The sequence below is a fragment of the Populus euphratica genome, unplaced genomic scaffold, assembly GCF_000495115.2.
Source record: "Populus euphratica unplaced genomic scaffold, PopEup_1.0 scaffold65.1, whole genome shotgun sequence".
NCBI lineage: Eukaryota > Viridiplantae > Streptophyta > Magnoliopsida > Malpighiales > Salicaceae > Populus > Populus euphratica.
Genome location: NW_011499943.1, coordinates 254776 through 266887, shown reverse-complemented (window position 1 = coordinate 266887; position 12112 = coordinate 254776). Strand labels below are relative to the sequence as shown.

The following is a 12112-nucleotide window of genomic DNA, read 5'->3' as shown; positions in this document are numbered from 1 at the left end:
AGTTTACAAAGTTGGTAGATAAGGTAGTTGGTACATAAACTTAAAAGAGTGTTTGCGAATATATTAATTTTAAAAATATATTTAATTTTAAAAATATTAAATTAGTATTTTTTTCTATAATTTTAATATTAAAATATAAAAAATTATTTAAATGCATTTTTAAATCAAAAATATTATTAAAAATTACTTTGCACCATGATATTAAATATATATTTTATTAAATGTTATTTTTTATCTGAATTTACTTAAACTGCATCCCAAAAAAGTAATCAATAACATTGATTTTAAATTTTACCCATGAAATGCTGCCATTAAGAGGTTACGGAAGCTAAATGATCCACCAAACACTCCTTTTGTTTTTAATAAAATAAAATATTGATTTTGAGTGTGTGTTTTACAGCAAGTTTACCAGCTAAGTAAAGAAAAGCATTTTTAAAATGTATTATAAGAGCAAGTGTTGATTAATATAATTAGAAAATTCCACTTGGCTTATTTATTATTTACATAATTGAGCACAATATTTATTTATAATTTAATATTTTTAAAAATGAAAATACTCAATTTATAATAAAATTAATGTATTATTCTAGCACATGTTAGAAAAACCTATAAAATGAATCACGTAAAAGGAAAAGGTTGAGCCGAAATTAAATTTCTTAAAAATGTTTTTTTTCTTCATACTTTAAAAATGTCAGTGAATTTTTTTCCATGCTTGAAATGCAATCTTCTTCTGTCTTTCAATCTTTTTTATTATTATTATTAACAGTGAACGTCTCAGGAAGGCTGTTTTAGGGGCGTCCTCCCTGCTCCTTGGCAAGAGCTGGCTCAAAATTAAAGGCTTCCTTTGAAAGAATTAATATCAAAATTGGAGAATTTTTTATGGTATTTAATTTATAATAACTGGATATTTTTAAAATGATAAAGAGATAGATTAAAAAAAGAATTAAAAATAAATAAATAAATTTTAATAGAAAATAGATTTTTTTTAGATTAACGTGGGTGTCCGGGTCAGCTTGTGCGCACCACGACTAATCCCACGAGCTCTGAAGTTAACGACCATGTAAGCTTATCTTAATCCCAAATATTTACAAAGACAGGAAGTGATGTGATTTTCTTCTATGATTTATTTTTTTATTGCATGATGTAATTAAATTAAATTTGGTAATATGTTACTTCATATATTTTTAAAAGTGCTTTTCAACCTGAGACCATAGAGGGAGTAAACCCCTTAATCCCAAATATTGAGATTACAGAGGGAACAAATCTCTTGATCCCAAATCCTTACAAAGACAGGAAGTGATGTGATTTTCTTCTATGATTTATTTTTTTATTACATGATGTAATTAAATTAAATTTGGTAATACGTTACTTCATATATTTGTAAAAGTGCTTTTCAATTAAAATATATTAAAAAAATATTTTTTTTATTCTTCCCATTAATACTATAAAAAAAAGGCACCTAAAGACATTAATTTAATTTTTTTTAAATGCTTGAAATATTAAAAAAATAAAAATTTAGTCCTTTTGTCCTCGGAACAATTATGAGAACTTGACAATGGAAGCAAGTCTCTATCGTATATCCTCAGGTACATTGCATACGAATGCATTGCTGTGCAAGGATTTGTTTATTTAAAGAAAGAGATAAAGCTTGTTGGGTTCTGCATAGGTAATTAGGATTTTGGACCACAATTTTGGTCGGTCTGATATTTGTTTGCAGCATGATTAAGATGGAATCTTAGGGACGTCTAAGTAAAAAGACACGAAAAAGGACAAAATGGTTTCTGTAATATATATATATATATATGAATGTATATACATACATGTATGTATATAAGGATTCCAAGTATAAATACATTACAAGGAACCATGCTAAGAATATACATTGGAATTAATATTAAAAAAAATTATTATTAAATTTTCCTTGAATTAGTAGCTATTGAATCAAAACAATTAAGACAAATAACAATCACAAATCTCATTATAATTTACTCAAGTTGGACTTTGAAGGGTTTGTTTTCATTTTTTGTTTTTTAAATATAAGTATTAGTTTATTTGAGTTTTTTCCTAATATATTTATATTTTTTTCAAAGAAAAATAGCAGTTTCATTAACAATAAAACAAATATAACCAAATCATTAACATTAATAAATGATCTTTGGTTATTTGAACGATAAAAAGAACTACATAAATCTCAACTCTTTATACGGAGACTAATTGCATCATACACATGTAAGAATTTAAATCATGATAAATTAATTAAAATTATTTTTTATTCTTAAAAAAATATCTAGTAATTAGTGAAGTATAACAGAAAAAACGGATAAATGGAAAGAGAGCAAAACAGTAGAAAGCGAATCTAAAAAGCATGGCTTGTATCTCTTCACTGAACTCTCTGTCTCAACGTCCTTTCAATCCCAATTTCTCATCTTTCTCTTCCAACAAGCCGAGTCTTTACATTCTAAAATCCAAGCTTAACACTAACATTCCTGCTCCTTCAACTTCTTTAAGCTGCAGCAGACGCAGAAACCAACATCAACATGTTCTCTGCTCCAACAACAACTACAAACAAGAAGAAGAAGACGAAGAACAACTGCTGTAACTCAGCTTGTACCTTTCATGGCTTTTTGAGTTCAATTCTCTTTGTTAAATATTATTCATTGTGGGTTTTGATTGTTTTTGTCAAATTGGTGTAGTTTTTGCCTTGGAGAAGTACCATGCGGAGCTGGAACTAAAAGAAGAGAAGCTTTATTCAATATGGTTTTTACTGCTCTTACTTTCCCTGCAATTGCCTCTACTGCATTGGCAGCCACAGGTAATTTGTGATAGTAATCCCTCACTATGGTGTTACTGTTTATTTTTATTGTAAAAGCAATCCCTTACCTGCTGAATTTCAGGCGTGGCAGAGGATTTACGTGTTTATACCGATGATGCGAACAAGTTTAAGATATCTATTCCCCAAGGTACATTAACTCTGAATTTTTTTATCTTTGCAGCTATAAGTAGCAGGTGATGTAAAAATTGAATAATAGTGATTGGGTGACGCAGATCGAAAGAAAGACAGTTAGCACAAACAATACAGAATTCTATCGAATAGGTTCAGCACACACAATTCTAATTCGAGATTTTATTATCGAATATTGTTCTATCGGTGCTGGTAGGAAATTCTGGTGGCTGTTTACAGTTTACGCTAGGCATGAATGGTAGAGGAATATTGAGAAAGACCTCTGGTTCTTTGCAGGCTGGCAAGTAGGTGCAGGAGAACCAAGTGGATACAAATCCGTCACTGCTTTCTATCCAGAAGAAGCTTCTAATTCAAGTGGTATTTGTAGAGATTTTCTGACAAACCCACCTTTTAATTGATCAACAAATAAGTTTATTGATGATTTTCACACTTAATCAATTGGTTTGCTTCAGTCAGCGTTGTGATCACCGGGCTCGGTCCAGATTTTACTAGATTGGAATCATTTGGCAAAGTTGATGCCTTTGCTGAGACTCTCGTACGTTATTCAGTATCCGATTTTGTGGTCCTCGAGGAGAAGCCCCTTCAGCATTGCTGAATTGCGGGTTTTGTGTACGACTGATTCTACTGATTTTGTGTCTTCATGTCCAGGTGGGTGGATTGGACAGGAGCTGGCAGAGGCCCCCGGGCGTGGCAGCAAAACTAATAGACTCTAAAGCTGCTAATGGTAATTTTCTTCAATCTTTACAATGAATTACAGTGTGAGGTAAGAGTTGATGATGGATTGAGGATGAGATCTGCTCACGATAAAAAGCAATGATCAAATTTAAGACAACCTCCTTTTTTCCAACAATTGATAGGGCTTTACTACATCGAGTATACGCTGCAAAATCCAGGCGAAAGTCGCAGACATTTGCTTTCAGCACTTGGAGTTGCATTCAATGGTTGGTACAACAGACTATATACGGTGACAGGGCAGGTGAGGCTGCGTTAACTCTACAGAGATCTTTTTTTCCTCTGGTCTACAGTGTTTGTTCATTTCAGATTTGATGCATGCATTCAATATTGAATTCTGGCCTTCAATATTGTTGCAGTTTGTCGATGAAGAATCAGAGAAATTCGGCACCGAGATCAGGAAGGTATATCAGAACTCTTCATTTACACGGGCTCAGATTTTTGTCTTTGAAAGATTAAAGCTCCAGCTGACAACTTGGAGATAAAAGAATTCAGAAACTAACTAAAATCCCACTGCTATTTGGTCTTGCAGGCTGTTTCATCCTTCAGGTTCATTTGATGACATAAAGTAAACCTGGCTTGAAACTGTACCATTCTTCCATTTTTCTTCTTTGGCGGCCCCATATGTTAAGAATTCTTGAGTAATCACATATGTTAAGAGGATTGAAGTCATGTCATTTTTGTTGATCTCTGATTTTCTTCCCTTTAATTATCCAATAAAATTAAAGGTATGTAGGTGTAGATGTGGAGTTCCAAAATCCCTTTGCTTTGCTGGATATGGAATTCGAAATTTAGGCAAATGGATTAAGCACAGAAGTCCTTTCATCAACAAATTTTATGTATAGTTGAAGATGAATGTGGTTGCTTTTGCTTACATATTGAAGGTGAAAGAAGTACAGGTCCTGGTAGGGTGAACCATGATTTCGTGACCAAAGGCCACTTTTCAGCTGTTCGCACAGGCCATTTTAGAAAGCTGCATTGAGTTCCAATCTGCCAGTAGAGAACATAACGCTTTTCTATCACTCGTAATACTAACTTCTGTAGCACTAATTACAATTTAATTGCTTCGTATTGTAAATGAAGTTTTGGCATCTTGCAAGCTACAAGGTTGTAGCTATGGAGCAGAGATGGACCTCTCAATTATCTGGAGTTTTTTAGCTGCTACTTCCATCATCCTATCTTCTCCTGAATCATCAGTGCATCTCAAGGCTAGTTCAGCGAATGCTTCCAGTTGTTGCCGGTCAATTGCTTCTCCCCCATTTCCCCAAATCGGAGGATACACATCTTCATAGACCTGATCCTTTTCAACCAAGTCTTTCACATACTCTGTCAGTGACGTCTAGATAGAAATAGGAGATTTCCCCTTACTATTGATAGATTCCCTCTCTATCCATTCCTACTTTTTTTATCAGATTACCTTCGGGAGCTTGGCTACATAGGCAATGAGAGAGGTTGGACTCTCTTACCGTTGTTTAGCTGCAGGGAAAAGAGACTCATAGCCTCAGAAATAAGGCATAAGGAGAGGTTAAGAAAAGGCTCTTCCGGTTGAAATGCATTTCGTCCGGACGAACAGCGGCACCCCAAAGCGGAAGACATCAGTCTTCTGTCACAAAACTTCTGATCATGTAATCAGGATCGATGAAACCCACTGTCCCCGCAAGATCATCTAATCCGACACGTGATTCCCCTTCAGAAATTGACAAGGCAAAATTGAAATTGAACAATTTGGAAGCATTCTGCTGGTCGAGGAAGATATTTGGAGGTTTTTTTTCGTCTCTCTGGATGATGGGCCAAGGAGATTTAATACGGAGATACGTCACAACATTTGCTATTTTCTTGGCAAATTTCAATTTTGTTCCCCCAACGTAAACGATCCATTATGAATACGTCTATCCAGACATCCACTCTCTGAATCTTCATAAACCAGAGATGGACCTGGGAGCTCCAAGCAGCAACCTAATAGCTTGAAAACATAATGTCACGGAAGACCTATCTACAGCCAGCAGACGGACAGCCGTGTTGCAGATCTTCTGTCCTCGGTAACGCAACGGAGTTTGATGTGTATTGAGTGACTAAATAACAAAATGTTCCATAAATGAAATCCGGAGCCACCGCCACCTTTCTCACTTGAATCGCCATCTTAAGTACAAAATAGCTTGCCACCAAAGTGCAATGCAGGCAAGATATTTGGAACCTCACAAGGGGGTGACTGTACACACAATTTTTTTTTCTTTTGAAATTAAATATAACTTGATGCTTTCCCCATGTTTTGAGGTCTGCCTTCCATTAGGTCCAAATTACAAAGAGTTGAGAGAGTCTAACAAAAAAGAGAACCCCTAGTACTAATATGCACAAAGCTCCAATGATTGTTAAATACAACGCAGGAGACCACCACAGACACCAGAGAGACTACCTATACACCCAAATGCTGGGACCACTAGACTATAAAAGAATCATATGTTGATTCTAACGTGTTGGTTTCTTTTTACACTTTTATTATTCCTATAATTTGGTTGCCAGAAACCAATTCCAGCATCCATAAAATGCATTGCTGCTTGTTACTCATCCTGAGCTCTGGCAGCATGCACAGTTTTTAACACACTAGGGTAAAGGAAGAATTATCCACATCCCTTCTCCACCCATTCGGAGCGACTCAGACAACTGTCGACTTCTCTGGTGAGCATGACTATCTATGACCTGCACAGTATAAAATCTGTAAGATCAATGCTTTCCATGGGGTTATATTAAGGGCACTCATGCTCATGTATTAGCAAGTGACAGTTTTAGCAATACAGTTTCACAACAAAAAACATTCACGCTGGCCTCAGACAAAGTCAAGGGAATAGCATGTGCATCCACAATATGCTTTGACTCACTAGATCGAGCATTTAAATTTAAAATAACAATAGGAATAGCAAAACCCACTCAGCAAGGTAAAGACAGAGCTCCAAAGTAGCTTATAGTTCAATGCACAACTAACTCTCATTTAGCACTGAATATGCATGCATACGGAAAACACAGAGAGAAATGATTTGTACCTCTAGAATGCAAAATAAATAATTTGCAAGGCTAGATTCGAAGCCCGCTACTCAAGTAGCAGTTCCGCTGCTCTTAGTCCTGCTGCAGTCTTAAGGATACCTAAGATTAAAAAACAATCAATCCACGTTACACCACAATGGTGACAGCATAGGTCTGAAAACAGTGTCATACTCCAATGGCCATCTGATGCCACTCACCTTGATCAGCCCCTCACCCAGTGGTTTGGTCAGAACCGCTACCTTGCATATACTGAGGAGAAGGAGCAGGAACAATAAACTGTGATTGTGCTGGAACAGCTGCAGCTATACCTGCAAGAAAAACAATGCACTTGCCTAATCAGCTTTACCAGTGTGGTTACTTGTTGAAGCAGCATTCATCAGTTAATTGCACAACAATGTCACTTCTTTTGTCGGTATTTTACTCTCCCTTTATCATCAAAAGTTCAAGATTATTAATCCCCTCCTCAAAGGGTTCTACTTCTTTCTAAGCCCACACCATTTACCATTTCAATAGTTAAAGGGTTCTACTTCTTTCTAAGCCCACAACATTTACCATTTCAATAGTTTCTCACTGTACACTTCCCCTTCCATCCTCTTCCCCAACTAATCTCTTCACACTATGCATGAAGTAAATTGATGATGCCTAAAATAACAATGGAAAATATAGACAAAATCAGACATCAGGTAGTCTTCACAAGTCTTCGACATTTGCAAGGTACAATGAAGAGATTGTGAACTGAAGTGTTAACCTGTATGATATGGTGCTTGAATCGTTGGCATAGATGAAGTTGTTATTGCATTGGCACTTGGTCCACCAAACTGCACAATCTGATGACCTGGCACAGCATATCCTGGCATTGATGTATAACCATGACCTCCAGGAACATTTTGACTCAACTGCCCAAAAGGATACATGCCTGAGTTAACTGTTCCAGGAACTCCATATATCTGAAGGTACTGATGGCTAGTAGCATAAGGGTTGTAAACACCCTGCCATTAGGACAAAAGCAGCAACAATCAGTATCAAGTCAGCTCAGTACTTTAATACAGTATAAGAACCCAAGAAATAAATCCTAGTTGTTGTCATCTTTCACCTGTTGATAAACGTATTCAGGTCCATATGCCGCATAGCTGAATAGATGAACCAACCATAGAGATGGTGTGAAAAGATCAGTATAGGGTCAGGATTTTTGCATAGAAATCATACCAGAGAAAAACAACATGAACATATCACCATAACACTGTAAGAATCCAGGATTTTTCAAGCAAACCACACCATTACTTCTTCTACAAATGAGCTCTCTCTCTCTCTCTCAAATATGTCCAAAGTATAAGTGAACAGAGCAATGGGCATCACAACCCAAAAACCAGTATGTTCCAGTTTATTTTCTTTTCTATAAATACACTTCAAACCATGACCGTGATCTTGCCTGTTCAATAAACATTGAGCTGGGGCACATATCCTCTGCAACTACCACTTTTTGCATTCCTGCAATTACCAATCACACCATGTCACATCACTGTAACTTGGACAAAAGGAACCCCGAATTCTAGGAAACTGACTACTTAATCCTAGAGCAGCTAGAAATTTCTAACTGACGTCCAATGATGTGATTGGCATCATGTATATGAATAGCCACGAATAAGGGAGGGGAGCTGGAAAATGTAAAAAAAGAGAAAGTAGTTGCAAAGTACATGTACCCGATCTAACTGGAAAACTGTGGTCAATCTATCAATGGTTTCGTACGACTCACAACACAGATTGATGAGTGAATGCAGAGCACACCAGGAGCAAAAGGACCACTTCTATAGTCGAAGTTAGGGTTTTGCCTATATACAGGTAGACATCAGTATTGAAGACATAGGGAATAGAAACTACAGTTAGGGTTTTGCCTCTATTCAGGTAGACATCAGTATTGAATACATAGGGAATAGATACTACAGCTAAAATATGACCGGTGATCCATCTAACAAAATTAAGTTAACTAGCCTAGAAAACCAAACATATATACAAATTGGCAATGAGTTCACATAAAATCCGATATGGGACTCTACCAAATTCCTTGCGCAGCTCCTGGAAAGTTAGAAGTTATTGGCAGGAAACAAAAAAGGGTATTGCTGAAGCATTCTTAAGAAGCCAACCAGATGTTATCATTGCAAAAAGAATACACAACTTCAAATAACACATGAAAGGAGGAAAGAATAAATTTTTTTCTTCAAAAAACATGGAATAGAACTGGATACTTTGTACCAGCCAAAATGAGCAAATTTTTATTGCAACAAGTAGAACATTACATTTACTTTGGAATGTAGCATACAACTCACCCATATGGATTATACATCAAGCCTTGTTGGTAGCCATAAGAAACTGGTTGCTGGTAGCCAAAACTTCCAACATAAGTCCCTCTGGGGGTTTGCACACTTGTAATGTACGGGGCAGCTGGTCTCGGACGTCCTATTAGAAACAAAAAGCAGCAAGCAGAGGGCATAAGCAAGAAATCAACCAGGAATCAAATCATATTGGTTTTCAATATTCCTTATCTAGCACAATATTGGCTTTGCATCTCGTACAAAAAAAACTGATACCATAAGGCAGAGGTGGCCGAGGTCTCCCAAGTGAAGCCAAATTACAATTAGCCCGTCTACCATCGATAATCGGAGCAGGATCAGCACAGGCTCTCCTAGCTGCGTCTGGTTCTCGGAAAGTCACCTACACCCTCCACACAAATACAGTCCAAAAACCCATGTCATTCTCCATCTATCAAATAAAAACACACACCATTTTATCCAAAATGGAATAAATCCAAACTTTTGACAGCTATCTAGATCCCCTTCAGTCATCAAATTAAGCAGAAGTTAACTTTGATCAAAACAGAGTAAGTAAGTAAGTAAATACTCACAAAACCATAGCCTTTTGATCGGCCTGTGTTCTTATCAGTGATGACAACAGCCTCAAGAATATCGCCAAACTGCTCGAAATAACGACGCATGGTCTCGCTCTGAGTCTCCCAAGCAAGCCCCCCAACAAAGACCTTGGTATAAGTAGTATCCCCAAATGGAGAATTCATGTATTGAAACCCTGAGCTTGAACTCGATCCCGAGCTAGGTCCCGGAATCGCTTGATAGGCCATATTAACAAATTCGATCCAATTAAAATAATGAAAAAGAAAAGGGAAAGAGAAAGCTACTGAGAATTCAACAAGATTTTTGGAAGATTCGAAGCATAAAAAGGAAAGTAGAGGGTGGTAAGAAGTGACATGCTTCAAGAGAGAAACCCTAGAAAAACCCTAGAAGTAGACGAAATATACTGGGAATCCATGGAATTGTAAAGGGATCGAGAAACAGGAATGTTGTTTTAGACAAAAGATCGGAAAGCGGACTGATTGGGTTGAATAGGGAAAGAAAAGAAAGAATCACAATCACAATCACAATAAAAGGGAAGAAAGTGAAAAAAAATAAATAAAGAAGGGAAAGGAAAAGAAACCCCAGAGTTGAAGTGGGGTGAGGAAAACAGGTATATAGAGAGGGGGGGTGGGCTTTGTGTTGTGTGGGGAAATACAAGTTGGATGGTCAGTACTTGATGATACTATAGACAGAGCAGAGAGAGAGTTTTTTTTTTTTTTTTTTTGGGGGGGGGGGTACTGATAGTATTAACAATTAACAGGGGTAAGTCTTTATTGATGGTGTTGCTGGGGGTGGAGAGAGGAGGAGGTAGCGGAGGAGGGGAGGAGGTGGCGGAGGAGGGGGAGTCATGATTTGTTTGAAGGAGAGCGAGAGAGAGAGAGAATGAATAAGAAAAAAAAAAGAAAGAGAAAGGAAAAGAAAAGGTGGGACCCTCTAATTTGGGTGTGTCTTCTCTTCCTTCTCTAACTTCCAGGGTTCTCAAACATACATGATGGACTGACAGCTTGGTTGGGATGCGGATGTGGGTCCCACTCCTCCTCTTAATCTGATCTCTAATGAGAAAGATAAGATACATTCTCTCTCAAACCCTTTTCTTTTTTTTTTTTAATAAATGAAATTATGTCATGCACGTACACTACTCAAATTGTGTACGCTTTACTTAGTTCTTAATAAAAATAAAATTAAAAGAGGTGTAAATATATTTGGTAGAGAGATTAGAGTAAAAATTTAAAATAAATTCATTCTTGAAAAGTAGTTTTTAAATAAGTTTTTATAATTTTAAATCTTTGTCTTGATTGTTTTGTTTTGTTTTGTTTATCTTTGATATAGTAATTAAATATTAAAAAATTAAATATATTTGTAATGGAATATGGTACGGGAAAAAACCCCCAAATTCGTGTTTTTAATTGTAATAATAATCGCACTAGACAGCAATAGCAAACAAAATTGTTCTTCTTTCTCCATGTTCACGTCTAAACTACGAGTGTTCGTCTTCAATCTGTCATTGATGACAGATAGGTTTAAAGAAACTTGTAACAAAACCGAAGATCTCGTGTGGGTTTTATAGCTTGATGTATAATATCTTTTGAAAATATATATATATATATATATACACACTAAAAAAATTAATTTAGCAGGATAGTTTTTAAAATATATTAAAATATTTTTTTATTTTTAATATCAATACATCAAAATAATTTAAAAATAAAATTTAAAAAAAATACAGTATAATACAATCACGCTCCTTTATAGCATCTAACAGTTTAAAAAAATATTTAAAAATGAAAACGAAAGCATTGTCAAACATTTTTTTAAATTATTTCAACTTACTCTGTCGCTCAGCCGAGTTACCACTCCTGCTAAATTAGATATTTATGATTGCTCAATTCCTTGTAGAAAAAGAATCCGAAGACGTTCCATGCTGGAAAGATGTGTTCCGGTGTGTGTGTGTGTAGAAAGGGATTTCCACGATGTAGATGGTGACGGAGACCTTAATATTTGTAAACCTGTGAAGGGATTTTAGGCACGGGTGTAAATTAAACCGTGTAGAAAGAGACGGTAGGTAACGACGGCGGGCGGTTCTGCCACCTAGGGGTGATGCGGTTCATTGGAGACGGCGGAACAAGGACCAAAGGCAGGAAGGAAAGGAAATTTCCTTTTATCTTGTTAATGAAAGAATTGATTAGGTGACATGACATGATTGACGGACGTGGGAAATGGATAAAGCTCATGGAGATGCACGTAACCACTGTCTCTAGAAAGGGAGATGATGCTTCCTGGCTGTGACAAGCATCATTGTTAATATTCCATCATTTACCTCAGAGCACAAGTCATGAGTGCTCAAACCCACCGCAAGAATTCCTATGCCCTTCGCTATTAGAACACGCAAGAGTATTTTCTTACTTACTAAAAGACTTTGAAACACATAATAACTGATTTGGCATCATGGCAACTTGGATGGAATCACTTTCTCATG

At 36.2% G+C, this 12112-nt stretch overlaps 2 protein-coding genes across 3 annotated transcripts; one reads left to right on the top strand and one right to left on the bottom strand.

Annotated features, from left to right (window-relative positions):
• Nucleotides 1-2302: 2302 nt before the first annotated feature.
• LOC105137196 (Photosystem II reaction center PsbP family protein) lies at nt 2303-4435 on the top strand. Of its 2 annotated transcripts, none has more exons than XM_011042857.1 (9): nt 2303-2595; nt 2694-2812; nt 2895-2960; nt 3239-3319; nt 3415-3497; nt 3611-3686; nt 3820-3938; nt 4054-4098; nt 4227-4435. In XM_011042857.1, the coding sequence occupies exons 1-9, from the start codon at nt 2366-2368 to the stop codon at nt 4251-4253; spliced, it is 846 nt and encodes a 281-aa protein (XP_011041159.1). In that variant the 5' UTR covers nt 2303-2365; the 3' UTR covers nt 4254-4435. The 2 variants fall into 2 exon arrangements, with proteins under 2 accessions (XP_011041159.1, XP_011041160.1); XM_011042858.1 differs by having other exon boundaries at nt 2370-2607.
• Nucleotides 4436-5900: 1465 nt separating this feature from the next.
• Nucleotides 5901-10567, bottom strand: LOC105137195 (RNA-binding protein 24-B-like). The gene is made up of 8 exons (XM_011042854.1): nt 9633-10567; nt 9319-9442; nt 9058-9187; nt 7827-7863; nt 7482-7722; nt 6931-7041; nt 6733-6832; nt 5901-6391 (listed from the first exon to the last, which is right to left on the bottom strand). The coding sequence occupies exons 1-6, from the start codon at nt 9861-9863 to the stop codon at nt 6944-6946; spliced, it is 861 nt and encodes a 286-aa protein (XP_011041156.1). The 5' UTR covers nt 9864-10567; the 3' UTR covers nt 5901-6391; nt 6733-6832; nt 6931-6943.
• Nucleotides 10568-12112: the final 1545 nt, after the last annotated feature.